This window comes from Sparus aurata, chromosome 5, assembly GCF_900880675.1.
Source record: "Sparus aurata chromosome 5, fSpaAur1.1, whole genome shotgun sequence".
NCBI lineage: Eukaryota > Metazoa > Chordata > Actinopteri > Spariformes > Sparidae > Sparus > Sparus aurata.
In genome coordinates this window covers 33,938,496-33,961,407 of record NC_044191.1, presented here as the reverse complement: position 1 = coordinate 33,961,407, position 22,912 = coordinate 33,938,496, and the positions used below count along the sequence as shown (strand labels likewise).

The following is a 22,912-nucleotide window of genomic DNA, read 5'->3' as shown; positions in this document are numbered from 1 at the left end:
TAATTACTGCCAGCCTCCAGGCAAATGCTCGTAAATTTGGTGAGCGTGGCTGTTGCCTGAAATGTTTCATGGTCTGGTTATCTCATGGCCATTATGTATCCCGTTCTGTGTCGTCGTGTTTTCACCGAGTCTGCTTTTGTTGGTACCGGAGGCTTCCTCCAGTGTGACGAGGCTTTTAAGTAAACAGCCCCTGAATCTGGAAGCTCTTGCTAATAGAGGCTTTACCTAATCTGTTCTTAAGGCTCGTACCTCAGCTTACAGCTCTCTCCGCGGCCGTGCCTCATAGGCCTGGGAGCACTTACTGTTTATTTATACCACACTGGTCAACGCATGACAGCTTGTCCCCGGCATAGGCTAGCCAAGTTGGAGCTGTGTTGTAGCCTTTTCATCGCAGGCCAGACTGTAGTCTGTGGCCTAACGAACGTCAGTTACCTGCATCTCCTGCACAGACTCAAACACCTCCTGCAGACCCACATTCACTGTTCCTTTGCTTTGTTGCACCAGGAAATACATTTAACAGCGTGTATTAATATGCACGCATCAGTGGGTCAGCTTCTGAGCTCTAAAACGTTTCCTCCAGTCCAGACTGAGACACAGTCCTTGGTGAGAAATACTTGAGGCTACCTCTGCACTGCATCACTGATTAGCAAATGCACCCACACTAAAAAACTCATTAACGCTTTTTTTCATACTGCACTTTGATTCGCTCTGTGTGGGTGTGACAACATTCTCAGAATGCCTCGCTCTCCTTCCTCTTCTTGTTCATTGCCACTGGCGCAGCTTATCACATAAGTGGTGCTGATTTCAAACAGGCTGATATTGGTATTTATGTCACATTTGATGGCACAGGGTGTCCTGTGGTCTCACCTGTGGATGGATGTGATGATGTCAGGAATCCAGGATGAACTGCGGCAAGGTTTCCTGTGGTTTTTACGCTAATTTCTTTGTTTGGGCTGTTTGAGCTATTTTGGCACTTGTCTATGTAATGTCTCTGCTCGCTTCAAAGACGGTGCTGAAAAACCTACCTGGCTAGCTTTACACCAGATTTAATTGGTGCCATAATGCGTTTGGTGTGTGCCTGGCCTGTTATTAGACATACCAGCTGTAATCCCTCACAAGCCTTGTGAGTTAGAAGGCTTGGATCCAACTCTGCTATTGTTTTGAACAAGTGCAGCTTAGTTGGCAGCTATCTGCTCCGACCGGGAGTTTTATGAAGTGGTGAAGTTGTTGCCAGTGTTACAGTACTAAATCTACAATAGTTTGATTACACCACTTTTCATATATTAACACACGAGCATGCCAGATATGTTGGTGGATATTGACCTTTCACAGATATGGCCATCAGTGGGTATGTCTCCTGATATGCTAACTAATTTTAGAGACTTAAATGCAGAAATAGAGCTTCCTCCATCTGTATCCTGCCTCTGTAACACATTTTTTGAGCAAGTGTTTGGACCTATGTATCAGAAACTTTGACTTCCTAGTACCTGTGTCGGCATCAGTTCCAAAAATATCAGCCGGGCTCTAATTAACACCTAATATAATTCACTGCATTGATGTTTCATTATGGATAATTGGATTAATTTGTAATCTCCTAAGTCATTAGAGAAAACTACCTATTAGAGCACCAACAATAAGTTGATGAATCATTTAGTCAATCGAAAGGAAATTAGCTGGTATCTATTTTGATAATCAAATAATTGTGTCAGTCATTTTGCAAATATAGATTTCAAAGGTTTGCTGGTTTCAGCTACTTAAATGTAAGGATGTACTACATCTTCTGCCAGTTATGATAGTAAATGAAGAGTCTTTGGTTTTTGGTCTGTTTGTTTGACAAAATAAGCTATTTGAAAGCGTCACTTTGAGCCTTTTTTTTCTTTTTTTCATTTTATTGGCTAAATATCAATCATGAAAATAACTGGCAGATTAATCAATACTGGAGATGATCATTAGTTGCAGCCCTGCTGGTTTACTGCTGGATTCTCTATTTGACAGTGATACACTTTGCAGTTTTTCGATGTTGCACACCGACTGTTTTGATCGTGAAGCTCTCGGGTTTCAGCCTCGAAAGCAGTGACCTTTTGTTATGACAGTAAAAGGGTTGTGTAGGTGGTGTGGAGCTGATTGCTGACGGAGGGTGGTTCAGGTCAGGTGCAGGGCTTCTTGCCGCCTGTCTCGCACAGCTCTCGATTGCATGCCATTATCATGTAGGTGTGCGCGTCCCTCCTCCTGCGCCAATAACTTCATCTTGGCTCAGTTGATGCTAATGTCACCTCTCTTGATTACAGTTTAAGCAAATGCAGTCTGAGCTTTAGGACGTTTCTGCTGCTCCATGATTCTTTCAGGGGTCACATCTTCTTCTTGCCTTGTGAAAATGCATGTTTTTCTGCTACAGATGCACTTCATCAATTGTCTCATGCATACATTTTCAATTTGAACAAGCTATTTACAAACTAAACCCGTGTAAAAGCTCAAAAAAGCCAGTGAAACTTGTTTATTCTAATAGATGATGTTGCTTTTTTTTCCTTTGACAGCTGTGCCATATCCTCCACAACATAAACTGACTGTGAAAGAGCTTTTTGAAGATGGCAAGCCCAACGCCGAGCTGCTCCGCAACCACCTCGTCAAAGAGGGCAGGGTGGAAGAGGAGGTGGCTCTAAGGATCATCAATGATGGGGCCAACATCCTCCGCCAAGAGAAGTGCATGCTGGAAGTGGAGGCGCCTATAACAGGTAGGGGCTTTCTGATGTTTTAGGCCAGCTCGGACATCTCATTCATTTCCACTGTGGGTTTCCACTTGGTAGCAAAGAGGAAGACTGTATCACTGTCAGTACAAGCTGTTTTGTAGATGACCCTGACCTGTGACCAAAACATAAATGTCCGCATGAGATCTCAGGTGCACGATGGCTCACTGCAATTCTTGTGGGACTGTGTTTAAGTAGTTAGAAAGAGTAGCAATGGAATGCAGATGACATTAATCATTCCAAGGAAGCATAAATAGCATTGTGAACAAAGAGTAAACACAGTACCAGCCGTGGCATTATTCCATTGCAGCACTGTTTCTGTATGCTGGCAGCTGGTGTATACCCAATACTGCGCCAGATCCGAGGGCCTTACAAGCTGTCAGAGTCAACTCTGTCATCAGTCAGCTTTCAAAAAATATCTGCTTCCTGTTGGCCGACCTTTGCACGGCACAAACTCTGCACCCTCAGATCCAACCAGCTCTTAAGATAAATAACGTTATATAAATGAGGCATAACTCACTGAGCTGCTGCATTTCTGTTACTTGTCAGCTTCCGTCAACATATCGATAGTCATTTAGCACAACGTAGCTCACATGGACGAGAGAGATCGGACATGAAAACATTCCTTGTATTTTGTAGTTTGAGAACACGTCACCATCATCTCTCTCTCTGCTGTCGTCATCTGAAGTACAGCTTGTATTTCTTATTTTCTGTATGTCTAAACCCTGGTAAAATAAATTGCTGATAGAACTAATCAATAATCACGTCAATTGCACCAAAAGTCCTCCCTCTTCTACCACGATTAAATGACCTAAAAACTAGTACCGTCGCTATTATTCCTGCTGCCAATGTCAGTATGTTACTGACATGAACCGTCAACAAAAGTAAACACATCATATATACAACAATATACAAGTTTGATGTATAATGTGCTTATGTTCAGTATAACATTCTACTGTGTTAATGTTAAAATATTTCAGGTTTATATTAAGTTTCATGTCTGTAATAAATTCCTTTTTATCAGCCAAAAAAAAAAGATTTTTATTCCTAAAAGGCTCATTGTGCTGTTACAACCCTCCTCTTTAGATTTTTGTCGTCTTAATGAACGAAATCCTACTTTGAGAAGAAAAATTATATCTGGCCAACAACTGAACAGAAAGCTTGTTAATGCACAGAACACTTTGAAGATGCTAGTTCAATAAATACGGAGGCTTTTTTAATTTACTTGTAAGTAAGAGCAACACCTTGTATATCCAGACTGACAAACAACGTTTTGATGCACGAGCAATTAACCGCACTGTGTTTGTCTTCCGACAGTATGTGGTGACGTACACGGCCAATTCTTTGACCTTATGAAGCTGTTTGAAGTCGGGGGATCACCCAGCAACACACGGTATCTCTTCCTCGGTGACTACGTAGATCGAGGATACTTCAGTATTGAGGTGAGTTGCTGTTTCTTCACAGTTAATCCATTTGTGATTATTTATTTTTCAGGTAAATAACAAAAAGAAACTTGGCGTGTAGTGTGAAGATGGCAGCAAACAGTTTGAATTTTGTTCTCAGTGAATACATTACACAGTAACACAAACACAGACTAGGTGTTAACGCTTGGTTTACAGATCATTTGAAGTACGTGTTGAACGAGGATCCATTAGTAAACGCTTCAGTCACGGTTAAAATGTAGTTAAGTGACAGAAGACCCGATTCATACGGTTATTTGTTGGGTGAGCTGTAAAATAAGGATGCAATAATGCACAATATTCCATTTAAATGCAGATTTTCCATTTCTTTTGTTTATAAAGATAAGTGACACTCATTCCAACTGTCAGTGTATTTAAATGTTGGTTAAATATCAGGACAAACATTGTGCATCGAACAGTGTGATATGTTTCAGTGTGTTGGTGTGTGATGGGTTATTACGATGCCTTCAGATGTCTCAGCTCCAGGTGTACACTGTTCCTCTTTCATAGAGTCCGATCACATTGTAACCTGAGCTCTCGAGTGTGTTGTTGGCTTCTGATGCTCTGCTGCTCGTATCCCGGTGTAGTGTGCCGTGCAATTCAGAATAAAAGGAGTTGTAATAAAAGTGGAACCTAAACTTCAACTCAGGCCGACTCCGAACACTTACGAGTGCAGTGCTGCTCTCGAGATCTTACCTCAGCGCTTCTTGACCAAATGGGATTCTGCTGGGTGAAATTCCATTTCAGTGACAACTTCAAAGGGCACAGTTCATACACGCTTATTAGAACGGTTAAAAATAAGAGAGTGTTGAAATGGAGAGCTGCAGACTGGTTGAACAAAGTGAAACTGCAGAAGCCTTAATGAGGGCCGGAGGGTGGCAGCTGTAGTAATCTGTGATTCATGGAAGCTTCATGGGTGAAGGAAGAAGATATCAAAGCGTCCACAAAAAACACTTGTGCTGTGTGATCCTCTTCTGTTTGAAATTGTGCCAGATGATAAACAATAATCTCAGATCTAGATGAGTTAATCTGTGGGAGTAGTGTGAACCTCAAGAAAGACTTTCATTTCCTCTTTATCGCAGTAATATCTGTCAGTAATGACTCTGATGCTTCAACACATGTCAAAGGACTCAAAGTACTTCACAGCTGGTGTACACCACAGTGCAGGACAGGTTCTGTATTTTAAAGGACAACTCCACGGATTTTTTATTCATACACGTCTGTTAACAGGCCTTTAGGAGAGCGACTGTATAAGAAAAAAAAGTTTTATAAAGTGTTTTGTGGCTCCAGAGGGAGCTGTGTGAAATCGTACAAACTAACATAATACACCCCAATCTCTGACCATACAAATCATGTTGCATTGTGGGTAAGTTCTGCACCAGGTTCTGATATTTTGAAACATGGCTCCAGACAAACTAGTGCGTCCAAGTTGTTCTTGATAGATTTTTGGATGTATATGCGACCAAAATAGTCTTACCCTGGAGCCCTGAGCTAAATCAAGTTGTTCAGTTGATTATTCATGACTTTGTTGCGAAGTAGAAGTAGAGTATAAAGAGTTTTTCAGAGGGATGCTGTGTAGTGGGCTGGATGTAAGAGTGAACAAGGCAGTATGTTAAATTTCGACCACCCCGTGGGGGGATTTTGATGGGTGCTGGGTAGAACACAGAGGCGGGTGAAATGTCACAGATGAAAGGAGCAGACTGAAACAGCATAGGGGATGATAGGATGAGGCCGATTTTAGGGACTTCTGTCCACCAAAGACCTCAACAACTGCCTCTGGGATTATATCCCACATGTGTTTCTATAGAAGAGTAACATTTGAACTCTCCGCAGAGGTTTCTCACCTCTTCTCCACTTGAAAAAAACAGTTCAGCTTGACTGAGCCACGGCGCTTATCAGTGTCACTCCAGAGCTCCTCGACGCACCGCAGTTGAAGCACGGGTGTGATCAGAGAGGAGCGTCTAGAGTGCACAAACTGCTGTCAACACTGGGTCATGTTATGATGTGTATACGGCAAACACACACCCACACCCACACACACACACACCGCTGTAGTGTGCACATGGCAGCAAAGTTGTACCCTGTTGTGGTGTTATAACCTCTTTTTTTTATTTCATTTCTCTTTTAGAAAAAATCAATTTATAAAAATGCAAAAATAAAGAATGTATGCAACTCATATACACAGTATATAACAAAAGTGATGTACAGTGTCGGGAGAGTTGCATTCAATTTAATTTATAACATACTACTAGTTATTTTCATTTTAAAGTGAAAAGTGACATTAAAAGATATTAACCTCTTAGTGAACGCCCCCATTTTAAGGTTCTTTTTCCAAAACGACATACCGAAATTAAAAGCATGACAGCTCCCACATAGTTTGGATCACAGGTTTTGGTTTCCGTCCAATTCAAATGTCAATAAACTGACTAAGATATAAGGGTTGGGGTATGTCTATTGACACAGCAGACACAATTAGGCCATAGCCACAGGTCTCAGCTTGCTACACTCAAAATTTGAAGTCAAAAGACAAAAAAATTGATTTTTCACAAAAAAATGTTCTAAAGGCATGTCTGTGCATTTTGCTTGGGTTTTTAACTTGAGAACCCCTTTACCTAGAAACATAATCTTGGTCTCAAATGAAAGCTAAGACTCTGGGGTTTCTTGCTTGTTCCACACTTGTAGCTAGTTTTGGGTAAAATGACATGGATATTCCCATTCTATGGACTCTTGGCGAACTATGAAAAAATAATTGTGGCATGACGTAGCTGTGGAAAAAGGGAACACTCTGAAGGTATGTAGGCATTCTTGCTTCTTGCGGTAGAGGGCTCTTTCTAATGTTGTGTCATGGTGAGTTTAGAAGGCTGTTACATGGTCTGGAAATAACTTTTTTCCTTTGTGTTTGGGCTTAAAATAATCACGACAGTCTCAGCTTTCCAACAGTACAGAGTATGTACTGTTAAGATCTGATGCTTAAAACTATTAGCAAAAAGACTATTAGTTTTTACGAAGGGTGTTCGTTTAGTGAAGGGTGTTCCTATGTTGGAACGGTGTTCCTTAAGGGGTTAATGTCTGCCGAGAGTACTATATTACTTATCACACTACCTTTTTAGTTAAAGGAGAACTTCGGTCGATTTAAACATGCAGCTTCATTGCTCAAGCTACCCTTGACTTGCCAGTACCGAAGACACGAACACATTTGGTCAAACCATTACAGAGCTCCGTGAACGGAGACTTAGCATTGACAGCTAACAGCATGGGGTCAGAACTTTACACTGTGTTTTAAGCGTCTTAACATGCTCCACATCTCACACCAAAAGTTATGCAACATCAGCAGACACCTTAGCACACAGCACTGTAGCGTGTATGACTCAAACTGAATAAAAAAGTAGTTAAAACAGTGTGTTTGTGCAAGCAGCTACTTACCTGTTTGTTGACATCCGTGTCTTCCGGTAGCTAGACCAAACTAGTCAATCCGTCGAGCGTGCACTTACTCCCTCACTGGCGGAGACGGAAACATAATCCAGCATTTTCGTGTTTCTGTTCATAATGTACATGTCCATGTTACAGCCTGTCACGAGCCATGAGCCTTACAATAGCCTGTTAAGCCTGTTAAGTGCACACTCGATGGATATGCTAGTTTGGTCTAGCTACCGGAACACTCGACCGAAGTTCTCCTTTAATCTCAACAAAACTGCAGTAATATATAACTGAAATATTATTAGTATCGCGCTATATTACTCTGTTAAAGCTAAATATAATTATATTACTGTATTGCCATTTTTTTCTTAGAGAGAAGAAAGTACTTCTGCAGCTAACAATTATTTTCATTGTTGATTCATTTGTCCATTATTTTCTAGATTAATCTGTTAATTGTTTGGTCTATAACTGTCGATCAGTGTTTTCCAAGACGACATGCCCAGATTTCTTGTATTGTTCACAACCTAATAATATTTTAGTTTACTGTCATAGAAGAACAGAAACCAGTAAATATTCACATTTAAGAAGCTGGAATCAGAGAACCTAAATATTTTTTTTGTGTGAGGAATCTATGCGTAGATCTTTCTGCACGCGAGAGGAAGCAGTCGGCCTGATTTGCTGTTGTAAAGTCACCAGAAAACAAACCAGCTGAGCCCTAAAAGCCTCCGATTCCTGCTATTTTTACTCGCACTAACGGGGCTGAAAATTCGCTGCATTTTAAAGGAAGGCCACAGAGCTCCCTTCAGTAACACGTAGGACAGACATAGGGAAAAATGGATATCAGGATGTGGTTGCCTTGGTAACACATAAGACTCACTGTAGCCTCTTGAAGGAGCGTATTACCTTTTGCAGGACAGCAATTTGCCAAAGTCTAAATTCAGTCCGTCTGAGCAATCCATTTCATTCTCTAAGCTCTTCTTTATCTACTTAGTAAATTCTCTTTGATCCAAGAGAGTATGTCTACGGACTAGCTCTCCTCGCAGCAGCCTCGGCCCCATACACACCAGGCAAGAGTGTGTACATCTATCTCTGTGTGTGTGTGTGTGTGTGTGTGTGTGTGTGTCTGGCTCTGAGGTGAAGGTAGCCAGCGCTCATGTCTGCCACACAAAAGCTTTGTGCCGTTTCCTTTGTGTCGCAGCCTGGAGAGGAGGTGCCACACAGAGTGGCCCGGCTCAAAGAGAGCAGAGGGCTCTCATTAAAACCCATATCAGCTTCTAGTCACTCCGAGCCATGTCTCCTTCTCCGCCTCCGCACACGAGAGATCAAGTCACCCCGACAGCTCCCTCTGTACATTTACCTACACTTCTCAGTTCACTTCTGCTCCTGACAATGGGAGTGAATAACAGAAGGGAGTCCTGGCTTCCCCCCCACGCTTTCTTTTTTCTACATTATCAGTAATGTGAACACACACCTGCTGACTCTGGTTACCTCGGCATCTTGTTCCAGCGACTTAATAGCAGGCTGCGGTTGGTGCATTTTAAAAGTGTGGGCTGGGGAGGCAGCATCTGCTTTGTGATGGTGTCTGTTCTGTTTTTTTATTGAACCTAATATGGCGACTGAGAAAGCATCCTGTCGTGTTGCTCCTCAGATGAGATGAGATGTGTTTGTGAAGGACAAACACATCTTCCTGTGGCACGCCGTAGGAAATCAGATGGAATTCATCTGGTTCCATCTATTAACGGTTCTGTGGGGCCGTCGCTGCGATATAAAGGCACAAGTGGCAGTTAAGCTCGCTCGTCTTTATCAAGGTCACTGACAGACTGAAACACGGACAAATAAAGCAAAGATGGTGTGTGGGAGTTAAGTGAATTTAACTGAAGTCTTTTCAAACTAGTGGGATCATTGCAGCCCTTAAAACAACGTGTGTGTGTGTGTGAGGCAGAGTTTCGAGTCCAGTAACACCTTCGGAAAAGACTCCTGCTCTTTGGTAGTTCTGCTGCAGATGGCTGTGCTGGACTCTGTGTGCTTAACCACAACTCATGAGTCAGTTTTCACTCCACCTGTCCACATTCTTGTCTCTTATGAGCTGCAACAGCCAGTAGACCGTTAGACAAACTGGAGATCAGCGAGTGTGTGATCAGAGCTGAATCGATAAGTTGATCGTGGGTAAGTCGATTCATCGTCATACATCATTTCTGTCGCTTTTTCATGCAAATAAAACTCCAGTCGCTCTCTGGTTTTGTTTTCACTTCACTTTTCTGCTCTCAGAGGAGAGTGTTTGAAGCTAGAAAGGTGGCAGGGTCCGCCACAAATAAACAAAGTAAAACAGGATAAACTGTGTTGTCCTTTAAGGTCAGTTTGTTTGTTCAGTTTATTCAGTCATGAAAACCAATTAGACATTGATTATTTAGTTTGTTAAAGCGGAAGAAAAATGAAGATCACTCTCGTCTGATTAAAATTTCTTCCCCAAAACTACGTAGTGCACCTTTAATGTGAGCATTCGGTGCTTTTCTCAGTTTAACGTCATTGTAAACTGAATATTTTGGGGTTTTGGACTGTTGGTTGGAGAAAACAAGACATGTATTGGCTCAGGTGAAACTAAGAATTGTTGCATTTTCATTACCTTTGAAATGATCCTTTTATATCTACATGTTGAGAAGCAACAAACACTGACTTCAGGGTAGAGATGTCCTCATTGATCGGCCTCAGACGGGTTGATTGGCCGTGACCAGTGAGCGGCCAATCAGTGTCAGAGATATCAGATTCCTTTACGGGTCGAATTTACACACACACATGCCGCCTGCCCCCTCAATGGGACCGCCAGCCTGAACTGAAAGAAAGAAACTAAATATTTTATGTTGATTACCTAATTAATGTGCGCTTGTTTCACGTCAGCTCCATGTGAGAGACTTTACTGCATTTTATTACGCTTTTATTGTCTCGTCGGCTGCCCGAGGAGAGGGGTCAAGACAGAACGGTTACAAAACATGTTGTGCTTGCTGTCAGTTATAGTCCTTTGATAGAAACTGTATTGGAATCAGCCGGTTAGACTGTCTGAAATTGGAATTGGCCAATCGAGAGAGGGCCTTTAGTGTTTATCACATTTTAGCGGCCACTATAGAGAAGTGGGGATGTCTGTCAGTCGTCTGCTAGACGCCACTACATCGTACACACACCTTTAAAGACATCACCTTGGGCTCAGAGGAATTGAATTAACATATTGTGCATATTTTATAGAATTACATGTAAACCAGGAGGTAAATGAGAAAGGCTTGGTCACATTCTTTACGGGGGAATATAGGAGTAAATCTCTGGAAGCTGAAAACCAATTATTACACAAGCACTTTCAGAGCTCGTACTTTCAAGGTCTATGCACACCTTTGACTTTTCCTGCTCCTCCCCTCATCTTACACTCTCTCTCTCACTCTGTCCTCCCAGTGTGTTCTCTACCTCTGGTCGCTCAAGATCAACCACCCCACCACACTCTTCCTCCTGCGTGGGAACCACGAGTGCCGGCACCTCACAGAGTACTTCACCTTCAAACAGGAATGTAAGTGCAGCGCATCTCTCAGCCATATGAAGGCCAGTCTAATGTGCTCCTACACTCGCTGCACCACTTGACAGCGGACTGTGTCAGTCTGGTTTCAGGTTTTTCAGACAAAGCCTGGATATAAGGGTCTGGTGTGTCACCGGTTTCATGTCTACACACACGCAAGGAGCAAGAGAAGTATTAAAAAAGTCCATAATTTGGGGGGAAGGATTAAGAAGAAGTGTGTGTAAGGTGACAGACTCCCGTTTCATACAAGGACTAGCCTCCGTTAAGTAGGACGTGTTTGTCAGAAAGTGTCTGTGGGATCAGGAAGTCCTGTCACAAGAAGTGGCAGTTCATCAGCGGTACACACTCTGCGGAGGAGATGAAGCCTTTTCCTTTTCATGTTGCAGGCGATGAACTGCTGGAGCATGGAGAGCAGCCAGGCATGCTGCTGATGCTCTTCAGACACACACACACACACACACACACACACACACACAATGATTTTCAGTCTGTGACACTTAAGTATGTGAATCTCTGTGTGTGTGTGTGTGTGTGAAGCAGGTGTGGAGGCATTAGTAAAGACACTTTGGCAGACAGAGAAGAAAATCTTGCCAGCTGCAAATAGACCCCCCCCCTCACATACACACACACTTCCACCCACATACCACCTCGGCTATACACACACACAAACAAAAAGTGTGTCATTACGCACTGCCACCTTTCAGTGGTTTAGAAGGTGGGGGAGGGGTGTTACATTACCAAATTAAATCTGAAAGCAGTCACGATTGTGTGTGTGAACGAAATGAGCAGGAAGGGAAAAGAGAAAATCATCAACTCTCAGATGAATTATGAACTTCACTTGTTTGTAGGGCTTCCCTGTCAGTGAGCTGTTGGCTAAATTACTTTTTGTGTTAAATACTGCAGCAAAATAACATGATTTAAGAGAAAAGAAGAGTCTAACAGACCTGCTGACTGAGTGTGTGTGAGTGTGATTTAGATATTGTTGTACCAACAGAGAAGTGGAATCACTGCTCCTCTAACCTTGACCCGTCTCAGTACAGGTGGTTCCTCAAGTTGGTTTTAGAGCAAAAAGTCCCTTAAAGTCACCTCACTCCAATCAGTATTGATTACCAGCATTTCCTCGTTGTTCTACAGTGTTAAAGCAGATTTCATTCATATGATGGTTAAAGCCATCAGGATGCTAAGAGAGACTTTTGGCTGTCCTGTTTCAGTTTTTATGTGTTAACAAGAATTTAATCATCTTGATGTGTTACTCCATCCATGTGATGACTCATATCCAAGTCCAGCTCACATTAATTATGTGATTATATATTTAGGAGCTATTGTTATTTACTGCAGGGAAAATAGAGTCGGATAAAAAACATCTCATGCTAAATCGTCCCCGCTTATTTTCCATCGTATTGCCCTACATTGGACAGTGTAATCATGAAAAAGCTATTAAATTGCATTCTGTGTGGCACTGCTGAACCCTGCAGAGGTTGTTTGAGTCACATTGAGTTTGCTTTGAAACTTTCATATTTATAATCTAAAAATCTGGTCACGTAAGTTGCACGAATGTTGCAATTTTTCCACAAAAGATGTGATTTAGCAGTGGAATGATACGACAGTGAACATCTCAACAACAACAACAATAACAACAGATCCCGGCGCCTTTTCACACCTACTACTTCACTTTGTCCAGAAAAGAAACAACCAAATGCAACTACAGAAAATTATAAAAACCAAAAACAAGGAAACTGATATTCGTTGAACGCAGCTCCCACTTTGCGCTGCAGGACGGACGTGTTCACCACCCACACCGTCCCGTCCTGGTGTGCTCTGGCTGCTCCTGCCCTATAAGGACTCGACTTCCTCCTGGCCTAATCTGACCTGCAGCGTTGTGCGAGTGACAGTGCAGAAACTGCCTGGAAACAATCATCAGTCCTTCTGCTGGCAGAGGAGCTGCTACACCGTCAACTCTAATAAATCTCACTAATCGAATATAAATAAAACAGAATTTTGGCTGTTTTTCCGCCGAGGAGGTTGTGTTTTCGTCTGTCTCTGCTTGTTTGTTGGTTCGTCAGCAGGATTACACAAAACACACTGAGTGGATTTCCATGAAACTTGAATGGAGGATGGGTCTCAGCCCAGAATAGACCCCATTAACTTCAGGTGTGGATTCGGATAAAGGGACATATCGAGGATTTTTTTTTCTTTTGCATCAATATTAATGAATAAAAACAGGTGTATTCAGGTGGCTGGTATCTGTGAGTACAATCTGATGCAGATAAAGGGAACTCTGTGTGCTCTATTCAGTGCTGGTCCGGGTTTTTTTTTTTTTTGTGGGATGAGCTACAGACATTAACCACATTTTTGCGTTGTCGTTGTGTGTTTGCTGCAGGTAAAATTAAGTACTCTGAACGGGTGTATGACGCCTGTATGGAGGCCTTTGACTGCCTTCCCCTCGCCGCCCTGCTCAACCAGCAGTTCCTGTGTGTACACGGCGGACTCTCACCAGAAATCAACTGCCTAGACGACATAAGGAAAGTAAGTGATGCTGAGCTGAACTGTCATATCTTAAAACTGAAGTCGTATAAAAGATTGGATCAAATAAACTCTGCTGCATGTCAGAAGTCAGTCGAAAAAACTGAATATCATCTCGACTAAATGTGTTTCTGTGTCTTGTGCTCAACAGTTAGACAGGTTTAAAGAGCCTCCAGCATTTGGGCCAATGTGTGACCTGATTTGGGCCGACCCTGGTGAGGACTACGGCAGCGAAAAGACATCTGAACACTTCAACCATAACTCCGTCAGAGGCTGCTCTTACTTTTTCAGGTATTTGATGAAATCGCTGCCTTCATTACTCCTGATTTTCTGGACATTGTTCAAATTTTTCACAGCCAGCAATCTGCATTTGGCCTCAGCTGGTCAACAGGGAGCATTCACGTTTTCTAGTTGTATCAACGTTTCATTTTATCAGACTGTGGACTGATTTTTGTCAGTCGATCTCAAACAAAGACAAAAGTATGTGAGAAGTGATAATAAAGTATAAAAGGTCAGAGGATGTAGCGTCACTGTTTTGTAGGTCAAACATATTGAGGCCTTCTCAAAACAGGTTACCGGATAAAAACAGCTTGTTCAAAATAGGTTAACACATTAACTTTTATAAAATAGGTTAAGGGATGCAAACAGCAAGAATCTGTTCAATGAAAATAGATTCAGAAATAATCAAGAAGCAAACTTGGCATCTTAATTACGGAGGGAAATTAGTATTCACCTTTTTATAGATGATGTATTTACATCGTCACATCATGCGCTGCAGCCCAAAAAGACTTCTTCCTATAAGCTGACATTGTGGAAGAAGCGTCTGTAAATTAGTGGATGCATCTTGTTAAGCATCACAAGCCTGCAAAATGACACATAATTTAACCCCCAGTCAAGTTAACCATGTGCTTAACCGGAAGTTAGCTGGCACATTTTTTTCATTTTCTGACAGAAAAATCACTGATGCCAATAATCGGAAAAATGCTGAATATCGGCCCGATGATCAGGCCGATAATTGGTGTTTTTAATCAGTGGCTGCAGATCTCTGCCTGCCTCCGACTTTATATCCTAACATAAGTAACATTAAGGTAGGAACACACCGGCCCAACCGTTGGACGTCTGAAGCATTTGGAGAGGCTCGGACGAGGTCGGGAACACATATGTTTGGTGTGTGCAGCTGCGTCGGAAGCTTTCGGAGCCGCGCGTACGTTGTCGGATCCGACTGAGCATGCGAAGTCTGAGGAGGAGGGCCGTCGGACGTCTGAGCCATTGGATCCTCTGATTGGTTGTGTGCCAGCTGAATGGCCGTTCTGATTGGCGGTGTGCTGGCGAATCAGCGCGGTGTGTGGGAGGGACGGAATACTGTGTGCGCTTTGTTTTTCTATGCACTCCGTTCCGTCATTCCCCGTTTTCATGTTTTGCAGTAGTGGCACCAGACTAGTTGTTACGTCCGTTCAGGACGAATTAATTTGTGTAAGTTTGGTAATGCCTCGCTGCATGTTTAGTATGCAGCTGTTTTTTATCGGAAATAGTTAAGTTTCGTTTTGATCGAAAGTAAAGAGAGTTGCGTGCATAAGGTTCTCGTTTACAACTCACAACACAAGCGCCAACCGCTTATTGCATCTCGCGCAAGCGCAGAACGTACACGCTACTGTGGCGTAGGCAGAACGTTGAAGCGGTGTGTTCAATGCAACTTTTCTGCCGAACGGGTCAGACAAGAGGCAACGGAGTGGTCGGAGAGTGGTCGGATAAGGCAGTTGGACGTCTGGGTGGTGTGTGGGGGCCTTTAGCCTCACGTCTGCCCACAATGCAAAGCATGAGAGCGATGTGATTATCCAGCTGAGGCTCGAAAATCAACTGAATCAACAGACTGCAGTCTCTCCATTATGCTCCGTCTCAGCATGGATGCAGAATCTTCCACTTCTGCAACGTGATGCATTTTATAATGAAGACACCTCAGATGCACACAGTATTTGAAAAAGACTAAAACACGCATTTATAAACTATTTACAGTATTTTTATTATATCATTTGGCCTCCTGGATGTCACATTACAGCTTGTGATGCTACAATCACTTCATGTTGATGATGGTCGGTTACCTTTTGATGTACAGTGCTACAAACGTTTTCCCACAACTGATTAACACACCAAGACAAGTTTTAACGATGCTACCACATTAAATTACTAGTTAAACTAGCTAATCGTTGGAACCTGGTTACACACAAACTCCGTGTGAGATTTTCAGATAGCTGACTCAACTGAATCCTGCTCTGGTTTGAGCTCCACTGAAGTGATAAATATTAGAAAAGCATTCATCTTGGCCGGATGTTCATGTATAAAATATTGATTGTCCATTTACTTTTCCTGAGCACTGCTGATGGATTAGCAGGGCAGTGAAAGAAATAAAGAAATAAAGAAAGGCAGTTAAAACCCTCAAGTACCCTCATCTAGCTGAGCTCGTCTGCCTTGTTCGTGTGCAGAGTCCCGGCTCTGGATCCTCAGCATCCTTAAAGCCCTCGATCCACAGGCCGCACGGCATGGTGAAAATAAATATGAAAGTATTTCCAACAGTCAGTGACATCATCAGTGACCTCACGCTGTTCCTTTTAATGGTTTAAGTTTGAATAAGCGTTGACCTCCGCTCAGCGTTTTAACAGATTCCTCTCTGTTCTTTCTCTTTGCAGTTACTCAGCAGTGTGTGACTTTTTGGTAAATAATAACTTGCTGTCGGTAATAAGAGCCCATGAAGCACAGGATGCAGGGTAAGTAGGGCGACAATTACAGAAACATAAATAATTTACAGCAGATTACTTTATCATAATTTAAAATGCCTTTTGATGGCTCATTTGTTTGCGGCCCCGACAGGTATCGGATGTACAGAAAAAGCCAGACCACAGGCTTCCCTTCATTAATCACAATCTTCTCAGCTCCAAATTACCTAGACGTCTACAACAACAAAGGTTTCTGTCTCCTCTTATCTCACTCTCAATTGTTGTATTTCCATTTTTTTTTTTTCCTCCAGTCCTTGAATCTCTCCTCCCAATCTCTTTCCCTCTGTCAATCCTTAGCTGCCGTATTAAAATATGAGAACAACGTGATGAACATCAGACAGTTCAACTGCTCACCCCACCCTTACTGGTTGCCCAACTTCATGGATGTCTTCACGTGGTCTTTACCTTTTGTTGGAGAGAAAGGTACGTCTGTGGTTTGAGTGGAAACATGTGGACAGGCTCATCTGCAGCTTTACCTCATACAGAACACAGCTGGTAGACGTTTCAGACTAAGACTCAGAGAGATGAACAACATTACACGCTAACATATTCTAGGACAAGTGTGTTTTGTATCTGGTGGTGCAGTTGGTGGAGTTGAACACACCTCGTCTCAACCTTCCCGATGTGATAAACACAAAAGGCCCTTTTGTAAATCTGGTGTTTGGTCAGTTGGTTCGGGGCTACTGTACAAACATGGCAATAAAACATGTGGACAGGAAAGGATAGATAAATTGTCTCCCTGTTATTCAATATTTATGGGGGGATGCATCGATTTTAAATAAACCAGGACATCCATACTGGACTGTACATTTCTGAGCTAGACACCTTTTTCAAGGATGTTCATGATTATCCGGATGATTGACGTTCACCACGTTGAACTTATCCTGAGTGTCTTTATCGCGATCCAGTCTCGGGTATTAACGTGGCTTCTCTCCTCCACAGTGACGGAGATGCTGGTGAATGTACTGAACATTTGCTCCGACGATGAGCTGATGTCGGAGGGAGACGACCTATATGAAGGTAAAACTGCGACGACACAGATTCTCTGGAACACACTGCTCACTAATCAGCGACTGTGCCTGCTGTTTCATTAAAATCTAAACTGAATTCCTACAGGATGTTTATACAAAATATTGTTTTATTTTATGTAAATCATAAGAGAATCCGTAGCAGAGGATGCAAACAGCTGTATTAAATACTCAGGGTGTTAAACTGTATCTTAACGTTACGTTCTGTTCCAGGTGGAACTTCGGCGATGCGTAAGGAGGTCATCCGGAACAAGATTCGTGCTGTGGGGAAAATGGCCCGAGTTTTCTCCGTCCTCAGGTCTGACCCCATCATTCATGCTCTCCCTTTGATGTTGCTCTTCCTTTCTCATGGTAACACTCTACCTGGAAAAGGCTTCTGTACATGTGCGTATATATATATACGGATCACAATGAGCTCAGTCAAATTACCAGAGTGAATCACACGGCACCACGGGGTCCGGGAACGATGGCAGGAGCGTCGGTGGAATGAATGGAGTCAGTCGAGCGCACAATGAAGTTGTGTTTGAAAACACAATGTTGTCCTGCTTGGATTAATGAGCTGGCATGAGATTAGTCACGATCCACCTAGACTGTATAATTACATTAGACATTATTCCAGATTAATGCTGCTGCTGCTGCGATGTCGCACGAGGGTAAGATGTGGAGCGGCCCGTCTTTTTCAGACCAGTGCATGTGGGTCAGTGGCTTAAAAGGTACTTTTTACAAATAATAACAAATAAAACGAGAATTTCAGACAGCATGAACATGTTCCTCTGTAGGATGAATATAATGTCAAGTCTATATTTTGGAATACATTTTAAAAGTTATGCAACAGTCTTGTTCTGGACGTAAAAGAGGAGAAAAAAGGACGAATATTCTAACATCTTTGTGTTCTAAATGCATAAATGTGTGTGAACACACTGTTAGCGACCCGTAGAAATATTGCCTCTTCAGCTGCTAAAATTGACACAAGTTGTCACTGACCCACTTACAGAACCAGGACACATGTTAGCCGTTTGGCTCGCAGGCGTTATCGAGCCGACGGGTCTGTCGCTCTATCAAGACAGTGAGTGGGCACAGGTTTAATTATCCCACCAGGATTGAACTTACGACCTCTTGGTTACCGAACAGTCTCTTAACCAGCAGGTGTGTGTGCTGCCGCCCTGCTTCATGAAATGTAATCCGTGTGTGTGTGTGTGTGTGTGTGTGTGTGTGTGTGCCTGTGTTTTGTTTGTGGACTAGGGAGGAAAGCGAGAATGTGTTAACGCTCAAAGGCCTGACCCCGACTGGAACCCTTCCTCTGGGCGTGTTGTCAGGGGGGAAGCAGACCTTACAGTCCGGTAAGTGTGTTTTGACCCCTTCTTTCTTCCCTGCTAGCTGCCGTTTATCACAGTTTACACCCCCCGAGGGAAATTTCCTCACCCCTTCTCACAAAGCGTGTGTGGGTTTGTTTTTGCTGTGAGGCACCGCTTTATTTCTTTTTTCTTCATAGCAAGAGGTGGTGTTACATGATCTACAGCTCCTCCAGCACATCAGTACAGAAAGAACACATTAGATACAAGATCGCTGCAAAAAAATAACACAATTTTATCGTCTAATTCTCCGTAATAAACCGAAAATTATATCAGTATATAATCTGTATGATAAAGTTGAATCTTCGTAGGAGCAACTTTCCTGTCGTCTTACCTTGTCAGAGCAACTTGCCCCTCAGAAGATCATTTATGTGAACTTGCCGAAAGTAGATTAAAAAAATGTTATTTCCAGTGCAGCTACAGTTTTATTTGCAGGAAGTGTTCCTGTCATTTCCAATCAGTGATCAGGAGGCTAATACAGAGATAAATCTAATTCCAAGAGAGGCAGAGATCAGAACTTCTGTACTGACCGTATCCTGATACTTCCTGCTGTGATGCAGCATTTGTGGATTCTTTATTACTAAAATTCTACCTGTTCAACCAACAGCAGGACATTATAATAATGTTCAAAGGATGCTTTGCATGGGATTCTGATATTTAAACTAGGGGGAGATCGATTATCAGCCCTGGACGATCATCTGGGACGATATTCATAATAATCCGATTATCTGTATCTGTGATATTTCTACTTTGGCTCTGATGCAACATCCTCTCACACAGCGTCCCGCCCACAACACTGTCTGATTGGTAACACATCACGGAAGTTACAGGCATCACAATCATGAAATAATTCTTGAGATACGACCATTTGAGCGTTGCCTTTTTCCTTAAATGATCCCTGGATATTTTAAAGTTACTCTGACATCCAGCTGAGGGGAACGAGCTTCCCTGCCCTGTAGGCCCCTTTCAAGTGTTCCGGATCAATGACGGCAAGCCCACCTCAGGAAGCACCGGCTAGACTTTGACTTGAGCTTCCCCCCCGCAGCCGAAAGTTTTCGGGCTAAACAGCGGTCTGGCTGGTCCGGGGGGGGGTGTCGGCCTGTCACCTGGAAGTGGCCGCTGACCCTCTGATCTAAAGGTCAGCGCGCGGCCTCACCTGCCAGAGGACACGCTGGGAGTCACGCTTTGCCACGCTGGAGGCTTACAGCGGCGCCGAGCAATCGAAGGAGAAACCACATGTTGGTGACCTTTTTTAGAGAATGTCACTGTGCATGTCGGCTCCCCGAGCCACTGCTTTCAGATCAGCTGGGCCTCTTTGAACAAAAGGGAGGGCAAGCGATTGTGTATTTTCGTGCGTCCCTCTTGACTCCTCACTTTGAAAAACTAGCAGCCAGGCTGAGATAGACTAACTTTGGATTCTGGATTAACCCCTCTATGAGGACTTAAAAGATTCAGAACAGTCTTCCTGAAAACAATCAGACATGTTTTGTGTCACCAATAATAAATGTGCTGCCGCAGAGGGAAATTAATCTAATTAATCTTTAACGCATATCCAGTTCTCTAAAACATGTTGTATGTGCTCAGATTCCATTTAGAGATTCTGTTCGATGATTCAAATATTCTTTAAACTGCACGTCTGTTAAGATATTTGTTTTAAAGGAGAAATATCAATCATGTAAAGTTCACCACTGAGTATTTCTACATTTTGTTCGATTATTAACATATTTTTGGATTGTGTGTGTGTGAACAGACTCCAGTGTACAGGTGTGTCGCCCTGCCTGGTCACCGCTGCGACCCGGTCTTAGACTCTTAGCGCTCAGCCAAATCCCCCCTTCAGCTCTCCACACCTAAGTCCTCATGACCCTTTAACACCAACGCCATCTTAAATCTCCAACAGGCTTCTTCTTCTTCTTCTTCTTCTCTATCCCTCCCTCCCGCCCACTAACTGACGTGTTGTGATGATTTTTTTTATTTTTTTTTTTACAGCTGCTGTGAGTTTTGCATCTATAATGACCGTGCCATGGGTGTTGGCCTATATTCTGCCATCTGTTTATTACACCAGGGTTTTTACACTTTGATATGAACTGTTGTATTTGCTGTCTCTGGCTGCCTTTTTATGACTCCCTCTTTCTCCCCCCTCCCTTCCTCCTTCCTCAACTCCCATTAACATAGCTACGGTTGAGGCAGCTAAAGCAAAAGGTACGCATGGCTGTGTGCCTCAAATCTCATGTCTTTTTGTTTTTGTGTGTGTTGTTCACCCTTTAAACACAACCCCCACCCTTAAAGTGTCCCCACAGTTTTTAAATATCACTGAATATTGTATTCCTGTATTGTTTTTAGTTTATTGGAGGTTGCTCTTGCATCATCAGTGTCTGTTTGATCACTGTAATAGCAGTTTATCGAGAACTCGTCATTCGTAGGGAGGTAAGGAAGTAATAAATGAATCATAGATACGACAGGAAAAGATGATCATGACAAAAACAAACAATGTTTTTAGGTACTAACAATTACAGCATGACATTTAAAGACAAGATTATTCTCACCAGCCGTCAGTTTACATTAGGAAACTAAAGAATATGCTACAGGAGGGCTAGTTATCTTGACATTAGCTTTTGTTGAGAGTGAGGCTCCCCACACAGAAGAAAAGCCTGCTAAGACCCGGCTAAAATAAGACCGGGGACATCCCTGCCCGGGGTATTTTCAGAACTTAATCCTGTTACACTATTTGGCTGTTGCAGCATGGCCTGCCCCTTCTGGCTGATGCTGGTAATTAGTGGTTAAACGGGCCGCAGCCACGAGAATCATTCATTTTTATGGAATACAGTTATTTAAAAGATGAAGTCCGATTGGATTTGGTGCTGATCACATCAGCAGAAGCGAGAGTATGACTTCCTAGAGGAAGAGGAAGTGTGTTCAGGCAGCGTAACTCACAGCAGTGGTTCCCAACCCGAGCACAAACGCTCAAACACGCCCTCATAGACCCGGTTCGTCCTGCTCCAAATGTCTTCATTCCAGCTGATTTTAAAGGTGCGAATCCTGTTATCTAGTTAGCTCAGTTAGCCGTGCAGTTAGCAGCCCAGGCTGAGGGCACAGCACCGGAGCTTTGGACCAGGATGGGCCGGGGCTAGCCGGTTAGCATGCTAACTTCAGTAGAAATTCAGTTAATATTTAAGTGTTTTCAACTAGAATTCTTACATATTGCACCTTTTTTAAAGTGAGTGTTGTTACAGTATATATTTCGTCTTTACTTTAAACTATTTCAGTTGTATTTAATTTCTTTAAAGGGGCATATTTACAATATTAACGAGGTAATAATACAAACTTTTTTCCAAGCTGTTCTCAGAGGAAAATAAGGTTCCAAAACGCTAGAAATGTGGCAGGGTCCGCCACATATAAACAAAGTTAAACAGTATGAAGTTGTGTTGTCCTTTAAGGTCAACAAGATGTCTTCCCCCAAAACTACGGAGTGCTCCTTTAATCCATATCAAACTGTTAAAACAATATGTCCGTTACTTTTATCCACATCTGTGGTTGGGAACCATTCGCTGACAGAACGGTTCAAACGAGCACAAGCGCTGCGTCGTCACAGATATCTGGTCGTGCAAGAGAACCTTTGAGGACGTAGTATTTGTGGCACCTGTAAACCCTTCACATCATTCTCTGTTTAACCTGTTAACACAAATGACTGAAGAGTGTGTTTGAACGCTCCCCTTACGAGTTTGCTTTTCATCTGCACACGTTTTCTGTCTGGTTTCCTCGGCTGTATCGGGACGTTTACCGTAAGTCTCCAAAGTGTGAGGTGTTTTTTTAATTGTCGTAGTTTGTCCCACTGGTGTTTTTTAAAAAGACTTAGGAGTCGTTGTTGAGCTGTGCATGTGTTGTATTCACTGGTCGTCTGTACTGTGCTAGGCTGACACTGTGTTTTGTGCAAAAGAAAAAGAAATTCCACATGGAATCCAGTTTGTTTGAGACTGATGAGAGAAGCTAAAGAAAAATGCTTTACGGCAGAGAGAAGAGTTTCAAGCTTCTCATCTTTGTTCTCTCGGTTGTCTTATTCCCCC

At 42.7% G+C, this 22,912-nt stretch overlaps 1 protein-coding gene across 8 annotated transcripts in view; it reads left to right on the top strand.

Moving 5' to 3' along the window:
• Window positions 1-22,912, top strand: part of ppp3cca (protein phosphatase 3, catalytic subunit, gamma isozyme, a) — a 28,887-nt gene that overhangs the window by 3,294 nt on the left and 2,681 nt on the right. The window contains exons 1-13 of one of the 8 annotated variants that reach the window (XR_003984055.1): window positions 795-916; window positions 2,535-2,732; window positions 4,062-4,186; window positions 11,060-11,171; window positions 13,558-13,703; window positions 13,852-13,991; window positions 16,385-16,462; window positions 16,566-16,660; window positions 16,769-16,894; window positions 17,414-17,491; window positions 17,713-17,797; window positions 18,742-18,839; window positions 21,024-22,630. Coding sequence is in view for 7 of the 8 variants with exons in the window: in XM_030416933.1 (XP_030272793.1) it covers window positions 829-916; window positions 2,535-2,732; window positions 4,062-4,186; window positions 11,060-11,171; window positions 13,558-13,703; window positions 13,852-13,991; window positions 16,385-16,462; window positions 16,566-16,660; window positions 16,769-16,894; window positions 17,414-17,491; window positions 17,713-17,797; window positions 18,742-18,839; window positions 21,024-21,271 (1,617 nt within the window). In the remaining variant the exon portion in view is untranslated. Of the gene's footprint in view, window positions 1-794; window positions 917-2,534; window positions 2,733-4,061; window positions 4,187-11,059; window positions 11,172-13,557; window positions 13,704-13,851; window positions 13,992-16,384; window positions 16,463-16,565; window positions 16,661-16,768; window positions 16,895-17,413; window positions 17,492-17,712; window positions 17,798-18,741; window positions 18,840-21,023; window position 22,912 lie in introns of those variants that run through there. The other 7 variants (XM_030416933.1, XM_030416935.1, XM_030416936.1 and 4 more) reach the window with 7 other exon arrangements.